The 25,597-nt window shown below is 52.4% G+C and overlaps 10 protein-coding genes across 10 annotated transcripts; 6 read left to right on the top strand and 4 right to left on the bottom strand.

Annotated features, from left to right (window-relative positions):
* Window positions 1-817: 817 nt before the first annotated feature.
* GLOTRDRAFT_132096 (uncharacterized protein) lies at window positions 818-1,366 on the top strand (the record flags this gene model as incomplete). Its single annotated transcript, XM_007870912.1, has 4 exons — window positions 818-842; window positions 895-1,155; window positions 1,216-1,286; window positions 1,340-1,366. 4 exons carry the CDS (start codon window positions 818-820, stop codon window positions 1,364-1,366), a joined length of 384 nt encoding a protein of 127 aa, XP_007869103.1.
* A 307-nt stretch (window positions 1,367-1,673) lies between these two features.
* On the top strand, window positions 1,674-3,626 carry GLOTRDRAFT_140456 (uncharacterized protein). The gene is made up of 7 exons (XM_007870911.1): window positions 1,674-1,994; window positions 2,057-2,187; window positions 2,237-2,317; window positions 2,399-2,704; window positions 2,768-2,925; window positions 2,987-3,029; window positions 3,094-3,626. Exons 1-7 carry the CDS (start codon window positions 1,853-1,855, stop codon window positions 3,361-3,363), a joined length of 1,131 nt encoding a protein of 376 aa, XP_007869102.1. The 5' UTR covers window positions 1,674-1,852; the 3' UTR covers window positions 3,364-3,626.
* A 1,406-nt stretch (window positions 3,627-5,032) lies between these two features.
* Window positions 5,033-6,945, top strand: GLOTRDRAFT_80075 (MFS general substrate transporter; the record flags this gene model as incomplete). The annotated part of the gene is made up of 6 exons (XM_007870910.1): window positions 5,033-5,259; window positions 5,310-5,688; window positions 5,747-5,871; window positions 5,921-6,524; window positions 6,577-6,723; window positions 6,778-6,945. 6 exons carry the CDS (start codon window positions 5,033-5,035, stop codon window positions 6,943-6,945), a joined length of 1,650 nt encoding a protein of 549 aa, XP_007869101.1.
* A 488-nt stretch (window positions 6,946-7,433) lies between these two features.
* GLOTRDRAFT_132093 (cytochrome P450) lies at window positions 7,434-9,822 on the bottom strand (the record flags this gene model as incomplete). Its single annotated transcript, XM_007870909.1, has 16 exons — window positions 7,434-7,583; window positions 7,640-7,656; window positions 7,714-7,897; window positions 7,949-8,061; window positions 8,117-8,325; window positions 8,385-8,398; window positions 8,451-8,500; window positions 8,554-8,728; window positions 8,782-8,886; window positions 8,937-8,958; window positions 9,015-9,097; window positions 9,153-9,204; window positions 9,253-9,364; window positions 9,429-9,489; window positions 9,544-9,555; window positions 9,619-9,822. The coding sequence occupies 16 exons, from the start codon at window positions 9,820-9,822 to the stop codon at window positions 7,434-7,436; spliced, it is 1,563 nt and encodes a 520-aa protein (XP_007869100.1).
* A 1,696-nt stretch (window positions 9,823-11,518) lies between these two features.
* Window positions 11,519-13,403, top strand: GLOTRDRAFT_140453 (FAD/NAD P-binding domain-containing protein; the record flags this gene model as incomplete). Its single annotated transcript, XM_007870908.1, has 9 exons — window positions 11,519-11,547; window positions 11,617-11,840; window positions 11,898-11,969; window positions 12,046-12,443; window positions 12,498-12,515; window positions 12,571-12,744; window positions 12,803-12,898; window positions 12,949-12,999; window positions 13,050-13,403. The coding sequence occupies 9 exons, from the start codon at window positions 11,519-11,521 to the stop codon at window positions 13,401-13,403; spliced, it is 1,416 nt and encodes a 471-aa protein (XP_007869099.1).
* Window positions 13,404-13,841: 438 nt separating this feature from the next.
* On the bottom strand, window positions 13,842-15,211 carry GLOTRDRAFT_140452 (uncharacterized protein). Its single transcript, XM_007870907.1, has 6 exons — window positions 14,883-15,211; window positions 14,757-14,829; window positions 14,585-14,705; window positions 14,082-14,532; window positions 13,924-14,026; window positions 13,842-13,862 (listed from the first exon to the last, which is right to left on the bottom strand). Exons 1-4 carry the CDS (start codon window positions 15,136-15,138, stop codon window positions 14,095-14,097), a joined length of 888 nt encoding a protein of 295 aa, XP_007869098.1. The 5' UTR covers window positions 15,139-15,211; the 3' UTR covers window positions 13,842-13,862; window positions 13,924-14,026; window positions 14,082-14,094.
* Window positions 15,212-15,336: 125 nt separating this feature from the next.
* GLOTRDRAFT_140451 (uncharacterized protein) lies at window positions 15,337-17,158 on the top strand. The gene is made up of 6 exons (XM_007870906.1): window positions 15,337-16,293; window positions 16,352-16,474; window positions 16,532-16,747; window positions 16,807-16,923; window positions 16,978-17,094; window positions 17,145-17,158. Exons 1-5 carry the CDS (start codon window positions 15,370-15,372, stop codon window positions 17,002-17,004), a joined length of 1,407 nt encoding a protein of 468 aa, XP_007869097.1. The 5' UTR covers window positions 15,337-15,369; the 3' UTR covers window positions 17,005-17,094; window positions 17,145-17,158.
* On the bottom strand, window positions 17,148-19,053 carry GLOTRDRAFT_132089 (uncharacterized protein; the record flags this gene model as incomplete). The annotated part of the gene is made up of 4 exons (XM_007870905.1): window positions 17,148-17,371; window positions 18,050-18,336; window positions 18,401-18,536; window positions 18,594-19,053. The coding sequence occupies 4 exons, from the start codon at window positions 19,051-19,053 to the stop codon at window positions 17,148-17,150; spliced, it is 1,107 nt and encodes a 368-aa protein (XP_007869096.1).
* A 1,627-nt stretch (window positions 19,054-20,680) lies between these two features.
* On the bottom strand, window positions 20,681-22,737 carry GLOTRDRAFT_132088 (cytochrome P450; the record flags this gene model as incomplete). Its single annotated transcript, XM_007870904.1, has 7 exons — window positions 20,681-20,880; window positions 21,003-21,223; window positions 21,283-21,566; window positions 21,620-22,046; window positions 22,097-22,235; window positions 22,284-22,620; window positions 22,675-22,737. 7 exons carry the CDS (start codon window positions 22,735-22,737, stop codon window positions 20,681-20,683), a joined length of 1,671 nt encoding a protein of 556 aa, XP_007869095.1.
* A 1,451-nt stretch (window positions 22,738-24,188) lies between these two features.
* Window positions 24,189-25,171, top strand: GLOTRDRAFT_95672 (uncharacterized protein; the record flags this gene model as incomplete). The annotated part of the gene is made up of 3 exons (XM_007870903.1): window positions 24,189-24,600; window positions 24,677-24,815; window positions 24,874-25,171. 3 exons carry the CDS (start codon window positions 24,189-24,191, stop codon window positions 25,169-25,171), a joined length of 849 nt encoding a protein of 282 aa, XP_007869094.1.
* Between the last annotated feature and the right edge of the window lie 426 nt (window positions 25,172-25,597).

Raw genomic sequence — 25,597 nt, 5'->3', positions numbered from 1 at the left:
GGAACAGAACGAAATGCGATGTGAGATTGTGTACGTACAATAATGACACGTTCGTTCTCTGTCAAACCGCTAAAAGTCTATCCCGACAGAAGTTGATTAATTAAATGGCATGGGCGCAGATGCGTCGCATACAAGACGACGCGCGAAGTCGAAGCAGGCAGACGTACTAATGTATTGTGCAGTGATCGTACCGAACGTGTCTGATTAATATTGGAAGGATTACTACGGCTGGCGCAGCAGGGCAGTCATCGCGTATACTTTCCTTGATCCTGAGCAGAGACCCAATGGTGTTAGAGCTGTGGGTCCAGACAAATCGTATGTCGTCCAAATACGTGGAAGTGCGTAGTTGGATAACCATGACAGCGGCTAGCAGTAGACGATGTATATATTGCTAGCCGCTATCATCCGCAACTCGGCGAATTTGGCAGGGGCGAGAGACATGTCTCAGCGAAACTACATATCCCTTCTGCGATTATTTGATTGATCATGAAATGTCAGTTTTTCCGTCCGATTCCCTTGGAGATGCCCTGGTGTATATGCCACACATCATTGCCTCAGGCTACAGACCTCAGCTGAATATTACCAGAAAATCGCCCTCCAGGTTACAAGCCAAGGCGCAGGATCCGGTGCCACAATTGTCCGAGTCTGCGCTCCACAACACAGCCAAGTTAGGGGGGAGGGCCGCCTTTCCTAGTTGGCTCCGGGGACGTCACCGCTCGTCATATCCCTCGCTCGCTATGTATATCAGCCAGTCCCTCCTCGCCATGGACCGCATACACCGACCGCTCTTAATATATCCGATCTATTATCGTCTACCATGTCCTATCTGAACAACGTTGCAAGTACGCTAGATATCTTGCATTCTTTGATCCACTTGCTCATCGCGCTGCCCAGGCGAGCCCGAGGACCGCCACGTCGTGCACCCCCGTGACCGCGATGAGCGGCGCACGGGCAGCCAGATTAACGTCGAAGCGCCGGTCGTCCCCAGCGACTCGGGGCACTTCATCTCGGAGGGCGCGGACTCGCGCGAAGGCTTCGAGGCGCGCCAGGCGCGCGGGGAGTTTGCGGATGGCGGCGAGAGCGGGACGAATCTGAGCTACGGGCAGGGACAGCAGGAGAATGCTGAGACACCGGGGTTGGGTCAGCGGATGAAGGGTGCGTCGCTGCCTAGGTCAAGCCCTCGGAGCGGGCTGTGCTGATCATGGCATTATGTAGGGAGTCTCGAGAAGGTTGCAGGAAAGGCCATGAGAGATCCGGGGTTGGTTGAGAAGGGAGAGGCTCTGAAGGTGCGTTTTTCTTGTGGCTTTTCGGATATGTTGAACTTACCTAGTGCATGCAGACCAATCAGCCGGGCAACAATATGTGAGCGGTAGGACTGACGACGAATAGGAGTTGTACGGATATTTAGATTGTATGAGATATTGACTGCTTCGGTTTTGTACCCATATGCTTGCCTTGGAGATTCCGTGACAATCTATATCAGCGATATACCAGTGGATAGAATTCGAGAGAGAGGACGTCGAACGTGTACCTGTCGTCCTCCTCATGTTGTCGGGTGAAGCGTTGTCCTCAACAATTGCCCAATCAATCTTGAATGAGTCAGGGACGTGCAGCTGCACTTCCGGAACGGCTGCGATCGCCTCAGGCACGTTCCGCCTTGCGGGAGACTACATAATAATGAAGAACGAAACGCCTCCCGGCACGCAGCGACCCCTTCCGTCAGTCCTGTTATTTTTGCGACTCCCGCAGCACGCAGCTTCCTGCACTCCGTCAGAGGCCTGCATTGGCCGTCCCTTCGTTAACTGCCTTCGTTCTTTACACCACGACCTACGTCTACAGCGATCACTAGACCATGAAGTCCCCTGCTGCTGCCGCCGCCGTCCTCGCTACGCAGCTCGCTTTTGCGTCGGCGTACAAGCTCGCGCAGGACTTTTCGGGCAATAATTTCTTCAACGGATGGGACTTCTTCAACGGGTATGACTATTCTCAGTCTGGTGAGTGAGCGCTCCAGGTGGTGGAGGCGAGCGGTGTGTTCATGTAGGCGGTGAGTGAATAGGGGACGCTATGTACCTGAACCAGTCGGCCGCCACCTCCGCGCAGCTCGCGTATGTGGACAGTAATACCGGGCACGCGATCGTGAAAGTGGATAATACGACGAATGTGCCGTGGAACTATAAGCGGAACTCAGTGAGTGCGTTGGGTGACTGGGAAAAGCAGGGGCTGAAAGGCAGTTCAGGTAGAGATCTACACTCAGGACTTCTACCCTATCGGGTCTGTGTTCATTGCCGACTTTGCGCACCTCCCGTATGGCTGCTCGGTGAGTGACTTCCTTCGTACCTCTCTCATTCCCAACCACCCTCCTGCTTGAATGCTCACGTAAGCTTGCATTTGAATACAGGTCTGGCCAGCATTCTGGACACGGGGCGCCTCCTGGCCAGCGCAGGGCGAGATCGACATCATTGAGACCGTCAACCTGATGGGGTACAACCAGATGGCGCTGCACACCACCGCTGGCTGCACGCACACGACGCCCGCGGACCAGGTCGGCGCGAGCGGCGAGACGAACTGCAACGCGACGATCGGGAGCGGGTGCACCGTCGCGGAGAAGAAGGCGAACAGCTTCGGCGAGGGCTTCGCGAGCGCGGGCGGGGGCGTGTTCGCCACGCAGTTTGACGTGTCGGGGATTTATATTTGGTTCTGGAGCGTGAGTTCTGAGCAGATCTGCCTCGCCATACCGTCTGGAGACTCACGCTTCCTCACCTAACAGCGTCCCGACGTCCCCTCGTCCATTAGCTCTAGCAACGACACGATCGACCCCTCTTCGTGGGGGGCGCCGTCCGCTGCGTACCCCTCGAGCAGCTGCGATATCAGCAACTACTTCGGCCCCCAGCAACTCGTGATGGATATCAACCTGTGCGGGCAGTGGTACGTACCCTCCTCCAATGAAATGCCATCGACTGCCTTTCTGACGGACGTAACTACCCAGGGCGAACTCGACATACTCCCAGACATGCGGTAACGGCGACTGCGTAAGTCCCTCCCCACCATTCCTGCAAACCCCTCTTCACCTCACCCACCACCGCCTTTGAATAGTACCTCAACAGCGTGATCAACGCCGGCAGCCCGACGTATGACAACGCGTACTTCGAGGTTTCCTACGTCCGCGTGTTCACTGCGGACAACGCGACCGTCACGACGCCGTCCGGGTCCAGCAGCGTCGGCGCGGGCGCGACGGGCACGCATTCTGGTTCGAGTGCGAGCCAGACTGCGGGCTCAGGGTCGAGCTCAGGCGCGGATGCGCTGGTTGCGGGGTGGGCGTGGGCGGCGGGGGCATTGGTGGTGGCTATGTATTTCGGGAACTGAGGACCAGTTCTAGCGGATGGTAGAGGAAAGGAGACGGAGGGTTGTTTATACTTTGGATTTTGGACTTTGTCGAACTGTTTGGGATTAGTTGGCGTCGATGTTGTAGCGGTAGTTAGTGTACATACCCGTCCTTGCAGTTTGTCTGGATACTGTTGTACCATCCGAACTATTCTGGACACTAATGAAGCAGGAGTATCGACTGTTCATAGCTTAGAATGTTGCACAATAGTAATGAAAAGCATGTAGACGCCTCCAATGAGGATCAATCATGCATATGTAAGTAGTCACGAAGCGGTTACCATACTGAAGAAAGACGACCGGGTACCACTCCTGCTCACTCGTGAGATCTCACCAAATTTCTCTGCTTATACGACTTAACGAAGGCCTGACCGTCTTGTGTGCCATTATCATTTGAGCCACCTGAAGCCTCTTCCTCTTAGCAGATTGCCTAGCTCACGTACATCAGAAGTGGCCGGCGCTTGCGATGAGGGTGGTGAGGACGGGGAGGCAACCGGGAAGGTTATGCTGGTAGGCGATGCAGTGGTGAGGAACTCTGAAGATATGACGAGGGTGCCAAAAATATGCAAGGGCAAGAGGGTGGGCATGTCTGGAAGCTGCTGAGATCACATTGACTGAAGAATTCGACCTAAGTAGAGGAAGGAAAGGGGGTTCGGGAACGGAACGGGCGGGTGGAATTCAGGGTGCTGTTCCTTGGCGCTGGTCGGCAATTCTCACAGGAGAGATACAGAAATATGAAGCCTGGACTAATGATAGGCTTTCTGAAACATATACCTGAAGGGAGCCGATCCATCTGCTTTCTGTGGCGCGCGTCCCTCACAGGGATTCTCTCATGAAGGGATGACGAACTAATGTTCAGGAGATTACTGACATACGAATTAGATAATGATTAGGACGTTCGTCACATTGCTCTCAATCGAGACAGGTCAAGCATAGTTACACAGGTAGCCGTAAGCCCGCGGTGAAGCTCCCCTTCAAGCTCAAGCTGACTCGCACATTCAGGTTCGATAGCAATGAGCAGAAGCAAGCGTGCGAACGTGTAGTGAATCGAGTAGTGCTGAGGCCAGATGTGGAAGCGTTGTGGCGCAAACTGTTTGTGGCTTCTGTGGCGTCGCCGGAGTAAGCCGACCATAGCTGTCACAGCTATGGTCCTTTCCACTGACTCTGCTCCAGCAGTGGAGATATCACAGGTAATCAAAACTTGGCATGTATATTTGGTGAGTGGTTGTATCTCTTGCCCCCATCAAAATATGTGCACTAAGCCGTCTCGGTTCATACGTAAATACTCAATAGGGGTTGTAACCATACCGAGCAACGAGAGCAAGACTCTCCCTCGTACACTACTGAGTTCATCCGTAGATTATAGGGGTTATGACCATATACAGCAACAAGAGCAGTATTCTCTCTCGTACACTCCTTTCCCCCGTGTCCTCGTCAGCAAGCCGTGCAACTCGTAACCTCCCGCGATAGGAGTCATGTCCATATTGAACGTGCAGAGTAAGTCTCTTACTATGCTCATGATTCGGGACACGAATACGATCGGCTACCTGTGATTTTTTCCCTTCCTATTTGCTCGAAGATGCTATAAAGTCGCGGCATCAGCAGCTGTATTTTTCTCCCTCAAGTTTCTGCTGCTTTTCTTGGTACCTCCATGTCTTCTGAGCTCGCCACCCTCGACCGACAAGAGGCGCAAGTGTCGGGTTATCAGCTCAATTCGGGCGGCAAGAGAAAGGAAAACCCTCCTCAGCTACCGAAGGTTGAGCTGGACGGCGGTAATCCCAGTGGATTCCGATTGTTCATGATGGCGCTGGCCCTCTCGCTCGCGATTTACATCGTGGCATTAGATCAGACGGTTATTTCACCGGCCACCGCTACAATGTGCGTAGATGACTCATACTCTTTTACAGGAACTAATCCTCTTGTCACAGAACGAATGACTTCCATGCCTTGCAAGATGTCGGCTGGTATGCCAGCGGTTACTTGCTCACGTCCACCGTTCTGCAGCCCTTTTTCGGCCGCCTGTACGGTTACTTCAGTATGAAGCTGGTGTTCATCGCGTCAACCGCGGTCTTCGAGATTGGGTCTCTGATATGCGCCCTGGCTCGCAACTCCCCTACCTTCGTAGTCGGGCGTGCTATCGCTGGGATTGGTGTTGCTGGAGTCTATATCGGAGTCCTAGTAATTGTCAGCGTAATGATGCCCCTACAACGCAAGTCTCTCGCAGGTGGTCTCATAGGCGCCATCTATGGAGTAGGTGCCATCACAGGTCCTTTGATCGGCGGGGCTCTGACAGCTGAAGTCACTTGGGTTAGTGATTTTTTGCTCTGCTTTCTCGCAGGAGGACTGACTTGCATCTTCTTCGAAGCGCTGGTGTTTCTGGTTGAATTTACCCATTGGCGCCGTCACTCTAGGAATTATTTCTCTATTCCTTCGCGAGCCTCATTGCCCTCAAACGGAAAGCATCCCTCGTCGCCTGATGTCCATCGACTGGTACGATTTCACCACGTAATGTTCCAGCTTCTGATACATTTCAGCCTAGGCTAGGTATCGCTCTGCTACACGGTTCCGTGATCTCCCTCCTGATTGCTCTCCAAAATGGAGGTGTGCGAGATGCCTGGGGAGCCGGGGTGACGATTGCCGAACTCGTCGTCTTCGGAGTTCTTCTGCTCGTGTTTATGGCCCTCCAAGTGTATCTGGGCGAGCGCGCAACCGTTCCGGTCCGTCTCTTCAAGAACCGAACAATATTTGCTGCGACCACCCATAATTTTGCCGTTGGCGCCACGTATTTTTCTCTGGCGTACTTCTTGCCTATATACTTCCAAGCTGTTCTTGGGACGTCGGCTTTGGGTGCCGGTATTCACACATTACCACTCATTATAGCCACCATCGTTTCGATCATCGCCACAACCACAGCGGTGACCTTTGTCGGTTATGTCCCGCCATTCATGATCTTCGGATCTACTGTGGCGTCCATTGGTACTGGTCTTATTCACTTGCTAAGCCCCACTACCAGCACTAGTACTGGCAAATGGATCGGCTACCAAATCATAGCCGGAGTAGGACTAGGAACTACTTACCAGCTTGCTTATGTAGCATCGCAGACTGTCTTATCGGCAGCGGATGTCGAAGTTGGTACTGCAATTGTGAGTTCTCTACTCCTGTCATAATGTCCATGTTTTAAAGGCGCATCTCCAGGTTGTTTTCTCGCAGACACTAGGGGGATGCTTATTTGTGTCTATCTCTCAGTCAATTTATCAGAACAAGTTTTTGAAGAACCTCGGCTCTGTCCCTGGCGTCGACATTCCGGCCGTAATCGCCGGTGGGATGACCACTTTCCGCTCAGTAAGTCCGACTACTCATTAGCTCGTCCTACACCCTCTTATATGGCGTAATTAGACCGTACCGGAAAATCTGCTGCCTCAAGTTATCGTCGCATCTTCCCGTGCCCTGCGAGACGCTATGACCCCCTCTATTGCTCTGGCCTGCCTGGCCTTTGTATCATCTCTCTTCATCGAGTGGAAGTCTACTAGGGGCCACAAAGGAGTTGTTGCGACAGCAGCTTAAGTCTTAGCCTAGCAAGCGCGTTTCGAAATTTCCCTTCTACCAAGTACCTCATATGCACATTTTGGCTGAATTACTGCTTTATACACGTCCCTCCTTGAACAATGCACCATGATCCCATTGACTTCTTACAACCTTGTATTGGGCCCAGAAGATCCTTGAATTTCTTAGTGGAATGGATCCATCGCCCGTAGCTCCTTATATTGCCATTGTGTCCTCCAGGGGCGGCGGGTAGTCACAGCGACGAGATAAAATTGCCTGAGATGTTCTAGTTGCGATGTGGCCGCAGCGAAGGCTACTCATTGAGGTCGCATTGGGGGGTATCAGCAATCAGCCCTCACTGATACTCAAGTAGATCAACCACAATCCTATACATCAAACGGTTGGCGAGTGTAACAATCAAGCACGCAAACTTCGGAAACTTGATGTACAAGCAAGATGGGAACCCTCCCTTGCGAAGAAACATTACGCACAAACACGATTTGGCGATATCACGCAGCAAACGTGACGTTCAACGGGAGCTGTGGCCCTTCTTGCTCTTTCCCTACCACTCTAGGTTGCAAAACGACCGCGTACCGCTTCTCCACATGTTCACCCGTGAGTTCAAACTTGAAAGTGCGGATCAGTGTGGCAATGATCGCCTGTCGTGACGCATGAATCAGCTACTATACACGCCCGCAGGCGGCACGGTCCCTACCTTGAGCTCTAGGAAAGCTACATACATCGAACGTATCAGCAGCGAGCCCTGTACAAAAGATCTTGAGCCCGTACCTAGCCTGTAACCCAGACACATCCGCGGTCCTGCCCCGAACGTCATCAGGTTGCTCCAAGAGGACAGGCCCTTGGCCTTGAGAGGCAAGCCTCGAGGGTCGGTCCAACGTTCCGGCCTGAATACCTGTCCGTCTCCCCATATGCTATCCAGGGTGTTGATAGATATGTGCGGTAGGTTTATGGACTTGAAAGCGATGAGTCAGCATGGCAGGAAGCATAGATGGAGACAGTGTACCTGGCCGGCACGAATACGCAGTTCCCTAATCTCTTTGCCCGATGGGGTGATGATGGGAGTCTCGAGAGGGAGGACGTCGTCTGCCAGAGCCACTCGGCCGTAATTCGCTGCCGCTGGGTAACATCTCAGCCTGTCCGGCGATGTACGTAGCATGACTTAGAGACGGACAATTGGATGATATGCTTCCGTTCACGTACCCTTCCTTCACTACGGCGTCCAAGTACGGTAGCTCTGCCCCAGATATCAGGTCGTCATATGTTGGCTCGCGTCCTAGCTTGACCAGCTCCTCGCGCAACTTCTGCTGGCAGGAGGGCTGCTTGGCCAGCTCCCATAGAATCATACTGCTAGTCATCGCGCTAGTTTCGTAGCCCGCGGTGCTGCAAATGGGATGCCACTTGGGTCAATGTACATATGCGGTAAGGACTGCTTTTCTTACACGAGATGAGATACCTGTGAAGTCAGATGTCAGTTCATGGAGATCCCGATCTAAGCGAGGGCGGACATTATCAATTGTTTCCTGTGTCGTCATTTTACCCTCACCCGACGCGTTCACTGTCAACATCAGGGTTCCAGTACAGTAATTAAATATATGCCTTCACTCGTACCCATGGTAGCCAAGAAATTGACTCCCTTTCCCTGAGCTTTCTCCGGATTCCGTTCCGAGGAAGCAATCAGGCGCCTAGCGAGCTTGTCCATCGTCACTTTCATGCGACCCTGGGCCTGCATGGATTTCACTGGAAGCGAGTGCAGGATTGGGAATGCCCTCAAGATGACTTCGCCCTTGGACGGCAGTCAACATCAGATATTCAGGATACTGAGGAGCACAGACTTACGTAGAATGCAGTTGGGGACATGCCTGCGATGACTTGCTCTGCCCAACCTTCCTTGATATCTTTGGCTTCTTCGGACTCTCCACCCCTGAAATCGTAACCAAATCCCTTGCGAGGAGTAAACGCTAGTCTCCGTGTGCCAAGTCGATCCGCCTTACCACACGTCCGATAACATCCAAACTAGAACCAGTTCTTTCAGGTTGTGAGGCTTGTCAAGGAATAACAGATATACCCACGTGGCGGAGCTGGCCCATGACAGCACATCAATGCTCGCCTGACCGTGATTATCCTGAAGATGCTGTACAAGGCGCGTCTGCAGCTATTAATATCGGGCACGTCAGATAAATTGAGACTGCCAGAGGAGTGGCGCCTACGCTGGATGTAGCCTCGAAGACATTGGGAGACATCTCCCGTATCTTGGAAGGGCTAAAACAAGTAAATATCTCCGTCTGCATCAGGAAGGCCGTGGATTACCTGAAAGTACCCTCCATCAGCCTACGGAAGCGCTTGTGCAGCGAGCCTTCGGACCAGATGATGCCCCGGCCTAACAGCCTCTCTACGACGGGTGAAAAAAATGGGGCTTTGACTAGAAAACAGAGGTTCCAAGTTCGTGAATGGCCCTTCTCGAGACCTACGAAGCCTCAGCGCACCATAATTATAAGAATTCGTCACCATTATACGGTTGATGGCTGCGGGGTCAGCAACGACCAGCTACAAAAATGCATCATGTCATGGACAAGTTCAATAAATGTAGAGTGTGCGTACCATGTCTGGGTGCTGATTCGCAATTTGAATATCGTGGCCAGGATCATGGCCAGACAGTAACTAGCTTTCACGTACCAACAAAGCCCCCTTCATCCTGTACACCGGGCCATGTTTGTTGAACCATTCGGTGAACTTTGATCCTACACTGTTCGAGAATACGTCCCATTCGTGACCCCAAAGGAAACTAGCATTATCCTGGTTGATCTCAATTGATGCTCGAGGAACAGACAGCACAACCAATATCAAGATGATGCGCATGCACTTGGACTCACGGGACATGGAAGACTCTTAATATTCGTCCGAGACCGCCCGCTCAGCAGTTTCCCGAAGAGTATGAAGACTCCGATAGCGCCAACGCAAGAGAAAACTAACGCAACATCCATTGCGATGGGGGGTTGGATCCCATTGTAACACGGTTAAATCCCTTAAGTACGCATGACTGCCGGCGCTCATCGCTCGTCCTCCGAGTTAGTCGCCTTTTGACTTTCCTCCGTGTCGGGGACATACAGACCTGGGAATCGTTAGATCATACAGCGAGGCAAACCGTGGCTATAAAGGGCAACGACGCGCCCACCCACGACGCCTCCCGTCTCTCCAGGCTTCAGTTGCCTGATTCTCCACGGTGACCGAGCTGGGTTGCCGCCGAGACTTACGGGATGCATAGCGTACACGCTCGCAAATCATGTCGAAAGAAGGTTTGTCAGGGGACTCAGGGCAGCCTAATCGCTATTAAATTTGGCTTCTTCTAGCAGTCTTGCCCGGGCCGCTGTCAACGGACGTCAAATGCACCAGGATCGACCACCGCAGCCAGCGTGTACTGGTCGATTTTATGGCCAAAGCGAAAAAAGACCTTTGATCCAGACATCGAAGAAGAACGAGCCAACGAGCTGCGCACTGCGCATGGACATTTGTTTGAGGCTTGTTGTAAGTATTAGACAATCTACGTATGATCATAGGATCCCCGATAATACGGATAGAAGAGGTTGTCCCAGCCGGACAAAAATGGGCTCCGCGCAGGGGAAGGCCGTGAAAATTCCGGACATTATAGGCCAAATTTTCGACGCCGCCGGAGGTAAAGTCCGGACATTTTCTGGAGGCTGGCGAAGGGGCCGGCGGCCTTGCCGGACATCGAGGGGCCCGACCATGTTGCCCTCCCGGCCCTGACCGCTGCATTCCTCTCCACTGGGGGGGAAGGGATCAACTCTCCCACTGTGCGGCGTTGGCCGAGGTCACTTTCCGCACGAAAGTGCTAAAATTCCGGAGTCTGGGGGCCAAATCGGACAAGATGGTCCCATTTCTTCCGGATATCGAAATCGAAGATCCGGAAATCCCTTCTATCCGTATTATCGGAGGTCCTAAGTATGATCATGATGAGCGTTTGCTTGCAGCGCGCGGCTCCGATCCCTGTCGGATCCGGTGGTCGTGGTCACCTGAAATCGGGACGCTCTACTGCACGCTTCCGTATCCAAATACAGGACACCTCTCTGTACATATTCCTCGTAGGTCATCATACTCAGTTCCCTATACGGATGGCTGCATTCAAGCCACAACCCAGCTGTCAATTGTATTCGAGATGAATACCGACGTGCTTGAATACCCAGCATACTATTACTATGCCTGAAATCGATATCGACGTCTGCCGTAGCGGCGGCTTCTGTATGATGCAATGTCCATCATCTACCACAATACTGGACGCTTTCGTGCTGTCTTGGGCGTCTCCGCAGCAGTTGCACAGACCGACCACCCATTCGAAGGGTACTCAGAGGTGCTCGAAGCAACATTGCTTGCTGCGGGGAACTGGAGTTTGTCATCTAAGCACAACCTTGCATATGTCCCACTCGGAGTCCACGCGCAGCGAACGGCCATACACGTATGCCTGCCGAGATGTCTCGCCTCGTTATAAATTGTGCCCGGCTGAGCACTCCAGCTCATTCGTACTTAACTCACACCGTCGAGACAGTTCACTTCATACAGCATGGAAGCTAAATTTCGAGTGGCAATCATGTAAGTCTCCCATTGCAACGGTCCCATTTTAATTTGCTGACCACCGCACCTTGCTTATGAACTTATCAGAGGTGGAGGAATAGCCGGGCTTACCCTCGCGTATGCTCTCGCGAAGTCTCCCAATATCGAAATTCACGTCTATGAAGCTGCTCACCAGTTCTCTGAGATTGGTGCCGGTATTGGCATGTATTCCCGCGTTTGGAAGATATTAAACGCACTGGGACTGCATCGAGACCTAGCGGCCCTCACTCATATCCCTGAGAGTGCCCTTGAAGGAAGGGTGGATGAGACCAGTGCGAAATCCCGATTCTTGCCAGTATCCGTAATGGGTACTGATCATGCGTGTGCAGAGATGCATCACTTCTTGTTACGCAAATCAGACCAGGCTGAAGGGGTCAACTATCACGTTGCATACGGACGAGGTAAACGTCTCACCTGGATATATATACTTGATACCTCGAACCGCTGAATGACATGTTCGCCGCTTCCTTCCATTAGGTGTATCGCTTCTATTTCATCGGGCGCATTTCCAGCAAGCTATCCTGAAGAACGTACCTCCCTCGGTCAAAACCCATCTTTCAAAGCGCCTTGCCTCTCTCGACGAACCTTCAAACAAGGATGATCCGATCGTCCTATATTTCACAGACGGCTCTACTGCCACTTGCGATGTTGCGTTCGGCGCTGATGGTATAAAGTCCGCTGTGAGGGCAGCCGTATGGAAGAAGAAAGTGGATAGCGCCGCCGCCAGAGGCCATCACGAACTGGCCGCCCTTCTCACGAAGGAAATGAAGCCGATGTGGACGGGCACTGTCGCCTATCGAGCACTAGTTTCCTATGATATCGTAAAGGAAAAAGCGCCTAGCTATAAACCAGAGACCCTGGAATGCGCAATCCTTGTGAGTGATTATACTCTCTTAACCTGACACTGACACGATCTCTGCCCCTCAAAGCATTGCGGCAAGAACAAGGTGAGATCCTGATTGTCCCCCGATGAAGTCCTTAACTCATGCTCGTACCATGTAGCACATCACTGTATACCCTGTCGCAAACGGCAAAATAATCAACATCGTAGCATTCTCCTCCAAGCCAGAACTAGAGGGGTCCGACTTTAACGGCCCCACGGTGGCGACGGCCACTAAAGCGGAACTACTGTCATCGTTCAAGGAGTTCGAGCAGCCACTACAAGATTTGCTGGCTGTAAGTGCGCCTCTATTCGTTATTGATTTGCGCTGCCAAATCTGACGTTATGCCACAGTGCGTCGAGAGTCCGTCAAGATGGGCCATGGAATTGATGCGACCCTTGGAAACCTACCTGTCGGAGTATGGTAGAGTGGCCATCCTCGGAGACGCTGTAAGTATGGCTCAGTGTTATCCTCAGGAGTAAGGCAGCTGAATCGGCAGGCCCATGCGATGCCCCCACACCAAGGCAGTGGTGCGGGACAATCGATAGAGGTACGCAGAATAACAATGTCATGGCTGCGTTCAATCTTACCTCAGCATAGGACGCATACATCTTGGCCACCTTGCTCACGCACCCTGGGTGCACCCGAGAGATGCTCCCTGAAGCTCTCAAGATTTACGACAGTATTCGCCGGCCCTTTTCTCAAAGCGTCCTCCAGAGCTCAAAAGATGTCGGCCTCATGTACGAGTTCAGTTGGCCAGGCTTTACGGACGAGGATATCATGCGCAAGGCTGCTGATGGGAGCATGCACCTCGATATAGAGGCGTTACACCGCCTGGGAGAACTTGCAGCGGAGGTACAGGCTTGGTCCTGGCGTAGCACCATCGAGGACGACCGGAAACAGGCCATAGAGATGCTGGAGAAGTCCGTGAAAGAACGGGGGAGCGTCGCATAAAGCCAGACATAGTAGTGCCCTGCTTCGGTACTGGCATGTAGCCACCTAAATCTACGCCTAAGAGGATATCGCCTTAGTTATGACTTCCTTTGGCCCGCAGAAGAGAACCCTGAGATTTAGATCGAAGCGATAGACTGCGACCGACGACTCCAGGAGTACAGGGATATGGATGCACGGAAGGACCTATCCTAGAGACTCCATGACCTTTTCTTCACGAGACTGATAGCCTGTGAGCTCTGTCCAGGATCTCCGCCACACCGATCGTATGGACTATTCCACTCTGCGCCCGCCCAGTTGCGGCGTTCGTAGTTGCACTGCGGCTATTGCGTCAGCTGCCCTGCATCCGGATGCGTACACCGGATGGGCATGTGGTACGAGACCAATGTGGGTTGGTTTGCGTCAGGCAGGTAGCCACTTCGGGGAATAGCGAGGGTGGACGGGTAGGGGCCGGGGGCTGGACTTGGGATAGTCGGTCAGGTTGGGATTCACGGCTGTAGTGAGAGCGGAGTCACGATTACACACAAGCCTTCATGACACAAGAAAAATGGTGAGGTGTATTCCTCAGGATTGATCGACGGATGCGATGACTTGGAAAGTACGTGCAGGGGTCAAGAGAGAAGGTGCTAAAAGACAAAATTAGACTCCAACGTATGCATCGAGCTAAGTTACAGGACCAACCTATTTACACGCGTCACCCAGCTTTCCCGGCCCAATCGGCGTATACAGCCTTGCGCATAGTATCTCTAGCATATTGTCGTACTTCGCCTTCTCGGATCGGTAAGCTGCCCTCGTAGCCCATCGCGTAGCCAAGGCTCTTCCCTCCCCACTCTATGTTAGGTCTCCAGAACGAGGGAGGTGGTCTGGGCTGTTGTGCGCACTTTCTCCTAGCGCGACGTGATTTGCGACCTGGAGGGTGGGATTGAGCGGCAATCTCGACCACCGGTGCTGCTTTCGCCAGTAGCCCCAGCTCAGCTTGCACAACCTGTAAAGATGCTGTGAAGCGTGTAGCATGGCTGAGCGTCGGTGGTAAGGGGCAGGGTCTTGGTCTCTCCGTGATCATGATTGGAGGCGCAGGAGAGGGTAATCGCGCTTGTACTTCTATCACTTTGTCAGGTCGATTACCAGTAGACTGTCAAAGTATGGTTGGAATTTCTGACATCATCGGGAGCGTATATTCTTACGCTATATGCTATCGTCGACTCGCGGACGACCTGTTCGAAGTCGACCGCGACGACTAGGGCGCGCTGCCTGCGCTGTTCGGCTTCGTGTTGATCATCTTCGGATGGCCTTTCTTTAACAGCACTGTGTATGAAACGTTTACAAAAGCATACAAGGTTTTAAGAGGGTACCTACTGAGGGATGTCAGGCCGCAGGGGTTGAAGCATAACCGGCCGAGGCGGCAAGACGCGAGATACGAGGCGAAACGCTGCTTTAGAGGGTCGCTGTTGTCCGACATGAACGTTGGTACGAGTGACTCACGGATAGCCTGAGCACTCTCACTGTCGGCTGGTGCTTCGACCTTCCGACGTTTCCTCCTTTTCGAATCCGAGGCAATGTCTTGCACTTCCCCGAGCGATGACTTTAGCAATGCTTCTAGCTCCTCCAACTTTCTCTTGTGGGGCTCTCCGCCGCTTGTAGGCTCGACTTCTTCGTCGTCAGAGTGAGCTAGCTCCGCACGGGAGACGTGGACGGTCGACTGGTGTGTATTGTACGGGTTGGCATACCGGGGAATCATGGCGCGCTCGTTCCACCTGCGCTTCTGAGCTCTATACAAAGTCGTGCCAGAGACGTTACAGGAGATGCTCCTGGCGCTGGGCAGTCGAACGCACTTGAGCAGACTGGTTGTCCTAGCCAATCGTCGATCCCGCGTCGCGTGGTGGCCACGTGCTGCTCTCGATCAAACACAGGCTCGAAATTTCCTAGCTTCGACTCCGAGCTCACCGCTGGGACTGCTGGGACAGACGCTATGGCTAAGGATACTCAAACGAAGAAGCCTTCGAAGGCTGACAAGAAGACTCGCTCTAGCGCATCTGTTTCTGCTAAGGATGCTGTCCTCGGCACCCCGTCTATGAAGGTCAAGGCTGCAAAGGAGGCCTCGCCTGCCCCTACTCCTGCTGTCGAAAAAATGGCTACCAAGGAGCGACAGAAGGAGAGGAAGAAGGAAAAAGAGGAAAAATCTCTGAAGAAAGCTAAGGGAGAGATAGTGGAGGAGAGGCAGGACATGAAGGAGGCAAGCAAAAAAGCGAAAGGTGATCAGGACGTGAGTGCGGCGGTGAAGAGTGTTGCGGCACGGGATTCTGTTGAGCAGAAAGGGGTGGATAAGAAGAGGAAGAGGAAGCAGAAAGGGAAGGCTGCCGATGCTGACACGAGCGAGGAGCGGGTTCTCCAGGATGAGCCGGCGCAGCAGGCAACTCCCCCTGCCGAAGAGGTCAAGCAGCCCAATAAGAAGAAGAGCAAGGCTGAGAAAAACAAGGAGGAGGATAGAGACGTCCAAGATGGCGGCAAGACCGAAGAACCCTCTCCGAAGAAGGCAAAGAGCAGGTCAGACGGGAAGAAGAAACCCACAGGTTCCCTCCTTTCCCAGAGCGCTCCCCCCGCCCCCGCCCCCGCCCCCGCCCCCGCCCCCTCCTCCAAGAAACCCAAGTCCACTCCCCTGCCGGTTCCTGCAGCACCCTCATCCGCTGCCGAGGACGAACAGACGGCAGAGGATGGCGCGGCCGCGTCAGAGGACGAGTCTGTCCACCTGCACGGATTCTCCGACTCCGAAGATTCTTCAGACGACGAAGACTTCACGCCGGACGCAGACCCTGTAGAACTCGCCAAGCTACCTACCATTGCGAAGGACGACGCGACCGTGAAGCGCAGACTGGACAAAGCCAAGCGTCACCCAGTACTTTCTACTCTCCTTGAATTAAATATCTTATATGATCCTGACTGTGATTTTGTAGACAGAAGATCGGGGGGTCATCTACATCGGGCGTCTACCGCACGGGTTCTACGAGGACCAGATGCGAGGTTACTTCTCTCAATTTGGGGCTGTCACTCGGTTGAGGCTATCCCGTAACAAGAAGGTGCGCATATAATCCACTTCTGTCTCGCCTGAACTCACAAGGACGATTTGTTCGCAGACCGGACGCTCAAAGCACTATGCCTTTGTCGAATTCGCATCATCAGAAGTCGCGAAGATCGTCGCAGATACGATGAATAACTACCTCTTGCTCGGCCACATCCTACAATGCAGAGTGATCCCTAAGGAGGAGGTCCACCCAGAACTGTGGGTGGGCGCTAACCGGAAGTGGCGGGTGGTACCCCGTGATCGCATCGCGCGGGTCCAGCATAACAAGGTGAGTTCTCCCGCGCGTGGACATAAGGGCGAAGACGTATTGATAGGGATGGTGTACAGCCTCGGACTCCGGAAGAGCAAGAGAAGGCGGAACGGAGACTGCTTAGTCGCCAGGATGCGAAGAAGCGGAAGCTGCAAGAGCTGGGAATCAAGTACGATCTGGATGAAGTTTCTTATGTGAGTGTTTCTTGGATTGGTACGTGCGTCTGATCTTTACATGTCGGTCACTAGAAAAAGTCCAAGCCTGCCACTGCATAGACTGATTACCAGTCCGCTAGTTGACGTTTACTGTGATCTTTTTCTGTATTTCTTACTGCATGAAATGGTTCAGCGGGTCATCACCGGTACCTTGCTTGATATCGTTATCCTCTGTTGGAGGCAATCCGGATGCCCCTCACCTGTCAGAGCTTCGACTTCTGCGGCGGCTCCGCTCTCGTTCCTTTATTCTCAGAGTCACCGGGCTTCTGCGCGATCACCTGCGGATTCTCTTCTTGCGGCTTCGTCAACTGTTCTTTCGGGTTTTCCTCAGGTTTGTGCACGGACGGCTCAGAGGGTTCAGAGAACGCCGAGGCAGGCGGATTTTTGAGCTTCGGGGGCATTTTCGGTGATGCTTGTGTACTGAGGCCTGAGGATCTGGGTAGCGCAGTCTGAGTACTAGTGGTCGACCGGTTTCTGGGCATGCGATTCGACTCGACTCACGTTATAGTCGCGAACCCCAGGGTCGTACGTGTCAATGGTGGGTACGATGTGATCGACTTCACTCTGATGCCTTTTTGTACAAAAACCGTCGTTCTTCCTTCGTGTATTTCGTGTCGATGCCTGCCCGCGATGACGCCACCAGTCATGCATTGGCCACAGTCAAGCCACAGTGGCCCGTGATCCAACATATGTCAATCACATATATTACGCAATGATCCTGGATGAAGGTAGTGAAATACTTTTTCTGATCGGAACCCTTCGTCAGATGGGTTAACGTCTCGAATAATATCAATCATACGCATATGCTTTTACGGACGCTGTGGCGATACACGATCATCCACCCCAGCCAGACGCCAGCGTAAGAGCATCTAGAGGCCGTGGTGATGCCAGTCGGTGAATTGAAGCCACAATGTCATAGCATCGGTCAACCTTTGTGTTAAAATAATCATACTGGGATGGCCATGGTGGTACATCGGATGCGATCCTTCTTCGGTCTATGGAAACTACAATGCTCATTCTACGGAACGACCTCTGGCAGTGAATTGCAGCAGACATGAATAGGTATGTACTGATCAGAGTCGCGCGTTTCAGAACGGTTTCATACCGACGACAAAGCTCACGTCCATCCAGATCCCCTTTTCCCGGAGGAATTCCTCGTAGATGACTTGATTCTGATCAAATTCTTCAGCCGTCCCCTTCCCGGATGCAATCCAGAGTTTCTTCAGCACCTCGTCGAAAGATGGGGACATGTGGAGACGAATACTGCTTTCCACCTGGTTCTCTGTCATCCCGAGAGCTCGACAAGTGGCGCCGTAGGGAACGCGCAGGCGGATGGTCTGTACGTTGATTAAGCCGGCGTCTCGCATCAGAGCCGGGATCTCATTTGCGCATCTGTGTTGACAGACGGTGTCGATTAGTACGCTGCGTAAGGGTACGTAGAAAATACTGTACTGACTGTTGAATGAGGTTATTCCTTTCCCATGAAATCCTCTTCAATTGGACTTTCCAGTTTGCAATGGCTTCGGGATCAGCGGAGCTTGGAGGTGAGGTCTGTAAATTCGGTTCCGTGATATTGAAGCAGCCTCCTGGTCCTAGGTGACGAGTTAGCCAGTTACTTGGTAGCGAACATGCAGACGGGATAAGCTTACTCAAAGCCTCCACTACGTTGGAGATGGCTTTAGGCCATTCTTCGCGCGATATGCCTCCGGTCAGATACCTCTGGTGTATGAGGTCATACCTACCCCGTTTCTCTCCGGGGAACCGGTGGAGGATGTTCTGTACGAAGACATCGTCGGCCTTCGCGGTACCGCGGTGATACTGTTCCAAAGTAATATCACAGGCCTCCAGGATAGTGTCCGGACGTGCAGAGAGGCGCGCATCCTTCAACCATGCTCCAGTGCCCGTGCAGCAATCCAATATGATGCGGGCATTGTTGAGGTCAATCGAGGGATGAACGAGGAGCCCACCGAGCGATCGCCTGAGATGGTCGTGCTGAGCCTGCAGCCGCTCTGACTCGCCTGCATCGCGAGGCAGCACGTAGATGTCTTTGCTGGCGGTTTCTGTATCCTCTGCCTGTGATCGATAGGCAGGCCCTTTATAGAGGACCATCACGGCAAGTCAGTACGTGCAAGTGAACAAGTCGAATATTGGGGGTAGGGGAGGCTATTTGTTTAGTAGTGGCTCGATTGTGTTCGAGGGTCGATGATGCTTCTTATATGCAATTTCACTATTTGCATAGACAGACAGATGCACAACTCTGCGATAACCCACTTGAGCGCAACCATCCATACGGTGTCTGACAGGTATAGGTCATTTGGAGATTTGAACTCTGTGACTTACCATCACAATATGGTTGATAACCGTTTCAATCAGTTGCTGAAGGGAGCACTATCCCACCGCCGAGGAACCACCGTGAGACGACTATCCACTGGCAGCACGATCCCATTATTGGAAATGTTTGAATCTGATCGAGGTCTTAGGGACGAAACTTCTAGAGGAACTGCTCTTACTCTGACCTTTCGATCGCACAAAAGTACGATATGCTATAAGGGTATCCGCAAAAGCCGGAGGATCTTAAGCGCGCGAGGCTAATCGGGTGGCATATCTCTTGACACCGGTACCATCACTGGTACTACGCGCCACAGTGCAGGCTTCGCAGATACAACTCGGAATCCGCGAGCAACGGTGGTCTCTAGGACAGAGAGAAGGATCGGAAGAGCTGATAATAAGAACACTCTGGCACTTCAGCGACAATCGCTACCAGCGTGACTTGCCATGTCCGAAATTCGACGCACTGTGTTGGCTTCATTTTGCATGCAGGTGCAGAAAACGATGTGACAGTTGCGCGAGACTCCGGGTGGCGATATCGTGCGGCGGTACTAGACCGTTCTCCGACTCCGATATAACGGCAGAGTTAGGTGCTAGATCGATACTGTCGTGCTTACGTGAATGTCTGAATTGTCGCGGTGTCAAGCCTTGGAGGTAACACACCAGAGGAAACAGTGATTGCATCTTTGCCTGCATCGATCTCCGGCGCTCCAGTAGCATCGGTGATGTTCAGGCTGCAGCCTGAGACCACTGGGGATCGCAGACTCCACCGAACCCACGGCCCGGTATCGGTCATCTTAGGTTATCGTCCAAGGGCTGTCAGTTTCTCCATCAGCTGCCCAACGATGGCGGTCTTAGGGCAGCACAATAAACATGGAGGTCAGATAGCAGGGTCGAGACCCGTTTAGTAAACACTGTACTCATTCGAAGTTCTTGAAGTGCTGCCGGAAGACCGTTTCCAGTGAAGGTGGCTGTCGGACAATGTCGGAACGGTCTTGGTGAAGTGCCAAAAGAAGCTGGAACGTCCCGAGTTAGTTAAGCGAGTGGTTTGTGGCTACCATATATCTGATCCTCCAGCTTCCGGACCCCACTCTACCTTGCCCGCATTTCAGGAAAATTTCCGGAGGACAAGCTTAATCAAATGAGACTTAGTGTAGTGCGTTATCAGCGGGTTTCCCGGAGAACTCATTGTAATGACAGAATTTGCCTGTCAGAACACGGTGTGCATATTTTATTCCCGGACATTTTTTTGCAATGTTCGATGATCAACACCGGATTTGTCCCGAAATCAGGAGCAAACGATACCACAACGTCAATTGGATTGATATCACCACAAGGCTACTAAGTACCCGGTTGTTGAGAACCCTACAAATTAAGATACCCTATCCTCTCGGTGTGGGAAGCCACACTAGTTATCTAGTCCCCGGAGCGAGAATCGCATTTTCAGCGGGACAGTGAGCTGTCGAGTGACTGCATCCCGCTCTCCATTCAGAAAAGCATCAGGATCAAAACCCTCCGCAAATTTTGCGTCGAATCGATGCACCAAAGCCGCTACGGCTAGGTGAAGTTCCATGAGAGCCAGTTGCTTCCCGACGCAATTGTAAGGTCCTGTGTCAACGTTAGCATTTAGAGCACCATGAGAGGAGCAGCAGAAACATGCCAAAGCTGAAAGTCACTAGCGTGCAGGGGTTTAGAATCATAATCTTGATGCATGCGGAGAAGACACTCACTGTAAGCATTAGGGTCACGTATCCTAATTTCCTCGGGAGCGTCTGGCATCCAGCGGTCAGGTTGGAAGGAGTCCGGTCTTGGGAAATATTCGGGATCGTGATGGATGGCATAAGGGGGAATGATGACCTTAGTGTTCTCAGGAATGAAATGGCCGGCGACTATCGCCCCTCCAGCAGGCGAGAGCCTTTGAAACGGACCAGTGGACACAGGTGGTAGAAGGCTGCAATGCCGTCGCCAATGTTCACAACCCTCCACGGAGGTACCATAGGATTTACGCACCGCATGGACTCATTGATGACTGCAGCCAAAAGCGGTACTTTTTGAATCAGCACCGTAGAATCCAGTTCGTCACCGTCTTCAAAAGCATTGTCCAGCTCTCGCTGAAGTCGTTTGTAGATTGCGTTTTCACCTTTGTTTTCAGAGACGAGCAGGAACAAGGTGTTCGCAACGGCTGAACTTGTTGTGTCGCTACCTGCACCGACGAACAGGATACAATCAGATAGTGCTTCTGCCACAAGCCGTTCGTTTTCCGAAGCAGAGTTAGATGGTTGGATCGGCGAAATCTGAGCGAGAATATGTGAAACGCACGCGCTGCACTGAGCTACGGAATACGCACTATATGGCTAAATAGATCGGCAGAAGAAACACCTTCTTCCAATTTCGAATAAAATATACCAGCGACACGTTTGATAAACATTTCTACGTCTGCATCACCGGGAAGGGCTTTGAGAAGACCTGCCAGTTCTGGTACATTGCCCGCTGTCTTGATCAGGCGGATATACGCAGCAAGGCTCTTGATGAACGGGAGTTCTTCATGGCCTTTCTCGAGCATATTGAAGCCGTGTCCGCCAAAGCCTAAGTCGAAGATGACGTCCCATGTAAAGTATTTGGCATATAAACTGAGATCGACCGCCTCTCCACGAGCAGATGCAATTAATTCGCACAATTGGCGCGCTCGGGCCCTAACGCGCTCCTGGTACGATGCAAGTGCCGTAGTTGTAAGAGCCTTGTCCCAGGTCTTCCGTCGGCGAGCGTGTTCCGCCCTGGGGAGTGCTCAGGTGATACGAAAAGCGTGTTGTGACAATGGACTCACTCGTCTCTGGTATCTTGGACACTATCTACGCCTCCTTTGACACGAGAGAATATGGCGTACGATTCACCCTTTTTCCAGCCATGGTGTCCATAGATAATAGGAACAGCGGCCGCGTCGGTAATAGATAGCTCATTGGGCCCTGTTGGGACTGTCAGGATGAATTGGAGTAAAACGTGGGGGTACAAACCGATTCGGACATAGCGTCCGTACATGCGATGGTACTTCAATAAATCCTCGTGTGTAGTACCAATCCATGCCGAGGGTAGGGCGCACATCTTGCTCAAACGACGTACGAGCGGTCCAGGATAAGAGGAAAGAGGATGTAACGGGGATATTCTGTAGAGCAGAATCGCTGACGTGAGCCCAAGTGCGTAAACCGCGTTGACCGCAATCCACGTCAATAGTGGCATCGCCGTCGAATGCCTGACATAGTATATGACGTGCAAAACCACTTGTCCGGAGAGAAAGGTCAACCACGCTGAGTATAACGTGGGTTCGTAGCGACGGAATACGTATTGAGATATCTAGGGATTCACATTGTTAGAAATCTATCGCCTGCTAATAGATGATGGACGTACAACAATTGAGCAAACCAAGAGCTTGAAAAGGTCGGGAGGTATGACGGGGCCCACCAACGCCATCGTACTCCACTGCAAGAGTTTAAGTGTAGCAAGAGCGATCAAGTAGTGCTTTTGCTGGAAGGTCGTTCTTCAGATGCTCTCCGAGAGTGGCAAAGTAGCGTCGGTGGGGGTCGTATTTCTGGGATTGTCTGAGCGTCCCGGTGCTTGATACGCCAGTAATTTCATGAGAAGTCCCTGTCCTTGCTATTTCGTGCAGATACAACAGTTACTCTGCGCATCTGTAATTTCAAACCGCATTTTCCGACCTGTTCTCGGAGGTAGACTAGAACTTACGCCACCGATCATATTTCGTCGATGTTCCTCCGAACTCCCGGAGTTAGTTAGGTGTTCGTAGATGTCTAGGCTGTATCCAGGTTGAGATGCAATCAAAGCTCACCTATCATCTACGACTCAGAGATCCGAATGGCGTCCACGGCACAACGAAACATCTGTTTATCTGACTCAGGGTCCTATAACGGTAGATGAATGCGAGATTCTCAGCATCTCCTGCGTGAGGTTCGAAAATACGAGAGACTCCAGAACTCTTGGGCCCGGTCTCCACAACTCCCACACCCATTGAAGAACAGTCGGCCTTGTATCCTTCCATACGCTCTTACCTTTCTCACGCACAGAAAGCCTACGGCAGACCGAAAGTCGAAACGAACAGAAGCGCTATCTCATGCCAGACATTGCCAGTGACGCCTTGTAGAGCTGCGGTGGTGCAAGTGGCTCGGATGTGGTTGTATCCTATAACAAGTGTCCATTAGAGGTATATTTCCCGCGTTTCTGAAGTGTTCTCGCTTTCGAGGACAGCGATGGCGCATTATCGCGTTCACATTTTAGCAGCAACATGCACGTACTGCATACTGCGAATGCGTGAAGACCTTGCCAGGCTTTCCCGACGGTATGTCATTTAATTACTCGCCGGCTCATCGACAAGCGCACGGCTGTCCTGTCCCGAGAACGATGTCGTATTCAGGTTGATGCCCTGCTATCGCTAGTTCGTCCTATCACCGCGCTGCAAAGGTCGAATGATGTTCAAAGCGGTCTGTTGCTAACCCCGGGCAGGCCACGAGATAAGTAAGCGGGAACAGTTGGATCAGATACAATTAGCAGTAGCTTCTTCGTGTCGGCCCTGGTCGGAGCCTGAGCGAAATGAGCGGCGGATGAGCACAATGTATGATTGGTATTCCGGGAATTTCCGCGTGGCGAGTTCAGGCTGCCACCTACGTATACGGAGATGTTCAACGCAGAATGACTCTTGGTTTACATGCAGCCGTCAAAGTGCTCCAATATCGGGGTGTCATTTCCTTGGTAGCCGTTTTGTTCATCAGAACAATCGGTCGGTCCGGAGCCAGCGAGTTGCCTCGGACTTGGATGAGGTCGGCTCGTGGCGTATCTCACTGCAAAGAACACTTATAATCACAGCCATTTAGAACGGAAAAGTACCAGATATCATCCACCAAACTGTCATGGTTCTTAACAGGGATGTCTATGTTCTTCCTCGCAACCCAACCGAGGCAGAGCGACTTCAAGCTCAGAACGATCATTACCGGAGCTCGTTTGGTGGTCTCCTAGTTCACCCCTCCATTCAGCTCCATGAATGTCGCTCGATTCTAGATTGCTGCACAGGGACCGGTGCCTGGCTACGGGACGCACGCGCTGCAGCCCGCCCCGATGCCACCTTCGACGCTTGTGATCTGACGCTGGAGCAATACGACAAATCTCATTCAAGCGCGGACGAAATATTCGTGCAAGATATTGTACAACCATTTGCGCCAGAGCGACATGACAAGTACGATCTGGTGCACCAGAGATTACTGACAGCCGGTATCCGTCGGGACCACTGGGTCTCTGCAATAGCCAACGTCGCCGAGACTTTGAGTGAGTGCCATCGGCCGTAATTTTTATGCCCGTATGCCTTTGATGGTTTTTTTCAATACTGACAGTCCTGTGGCAGAGCCCGGAGGAGTACTCAACATCACCGAGCTCAACTTAGAGCTGGTCCGAGGCAGTGGTGACCCCGAGGAGTCTGAACATCTGAAATGGAAGAACGAGCTTACGCGTGAATGGTGGCAGAGAGCTGGCCTTGTTCATAAGTAGGCATGACTTCGCTATGTACGACGTGCTGAAATCTGACTTCTATTCGATATACAGCTGTGCTGATCTCATTCCGACCTTTATGAGGGAAGCCGGATTAACGAATATCCAAGCTATGCGTGTTCGAGTCCCCTATGGAGCTGCGTGCTTGTCTCTCAGCATGCCTGAGTATCAGGTCGAAAGCAGCATACGTCTGTACGGGGGCGTCTCGCCTGCACTGAAAAAGCAATGGGTCGCATCTGGCTTCGGGACCGCTGAAGAGTATGACGCGAAACAGGAGGCTCATGAAGAATTTCTCAGGAATGAGGGCATGTGGATGGATGTGAGCATGGTGGTAGGCATTAGGCCGATCTAGCGCCGCTTCTGGCCTTACAACCGGAGAATTGTGAAAGCCGTATTCGAATTAGAGACACTGTCCTGTATCTGAATGTTTGGCCGCTGTACTAGTGAATCGCTATTGCATGGAGTTCTGGCACATCTACTCGACTACGAGTCCGAGCTGATCGATTCATAGGCACGTGTAATGTGTGTCCGGAGAATAATCCCCGCAGTAGCCTGAGGCCGCCATTGCAAGTACTCTAACGTGCTCTATGGTGGCATAACGGACCCTTTGTTGTGCTGGTAAACCTGCCCTGTATCGCGGGTAACTCCCTTTGGAGCAGGCCTCCCGCGGTCAGCTGTGGCGTACAGGCATGCATGTCACAGTCCCCATGGCCTTCTATGCTATTGACGTTAGCAACGAAGGGTGTAACGCTGTGTGGCCGCCCTTCAGATCGTTACA

Source organism: Gloeophyllum trabeum (genome assembly GCF_000344685.1).
Source record: "Gloeophyllum trabeum ATCC 11539 unplaced genomic scaffold GLOTRscaffold_00012, whole genome shotgun sequence".
Classification (NCBI taxonomy): domain Eukaryota; kingdom Fungi; phylum Basidiomycota; class Agaricomycetes; order Gloeophyllales; family Gloeophyllaceae; genus Gloeophyllum; species Gloeophyllum trabeum.
Note: the sequence above shows the minus strand (reverse complement) of the source record. Positions and strands in the feature narration are given on the sequence as shown.

Excerpts from the sequence above, each read along its gene's own strand:
- GLOTRDRAFT_140456 (XM_007870911.1), top strand. The coding sequence starts at position 1,853 with ATGAAGTCCCCTGCTGCTGCCGCCGCCGTCCTCGCTACGCAGCTCGCT. Across the intron at positions 2,705-2,767 it reads TTTATATTTGGTTCTGGAGC|CGTCCCGACGTCCCCTCGTC; the intron begins GTGAGTTCTGAG and ends CTCACCTAACAG. Across the intron at positions 3,030-3,093 it reads CATGCGGTAACGGCGACTGC|TACCTCAACAGCGTGATCAA; the intron begins GTAAGTCCCTCC and ends GCCTTTGAATAG.
- GLOTRDRAFT_140452 (XM_007870907.1), bottom strand. The coding sequence starts at position 15,138 with ATGATTCCCCGGTATGCCAACCCGTACAATACACACCAGTCGACCGTC. Across the intron at positions 14,830-14,882 it reads TGAGAGTGCTCAGGCTATCC|CGTTTCGCCTCGTATCTCGC; the intron begins GTGAGTCACTCG and ends CCTCTAAAGCAG. Across the intron at positions 14,533-14,584 it reads AGTCGACGATAGCATATAGC|TCTACTGGTAATCGACCTGA; the intron begins GTAAGAATATAC and ends ATACTTTGACAG.
- GLOTRDRAFT_140451 (XM_007870906.1), top strand. The coding sequence starts at position 15,370 with ATGGCTAAGGATACTCAAACGAAGAAGCCTTCGAAGGCTGACAAGAAG. Across the intron at positions 16,294-16,351 it reads ACAAAGCCAAGCGTCACCCA|ACAGAAGATCGGGGGGTCAT; the intron begins GTACTTTCTACT and ends GTGATTTTGTAG. Across the intron at positions 16,748-16,806 it reads CGCGGGTCCAGCATAACAAG|CCTCGGACTCCGGAAGAGCA; the intron begins GTGAGTTCTCCC and ends GATGGTGTACAG.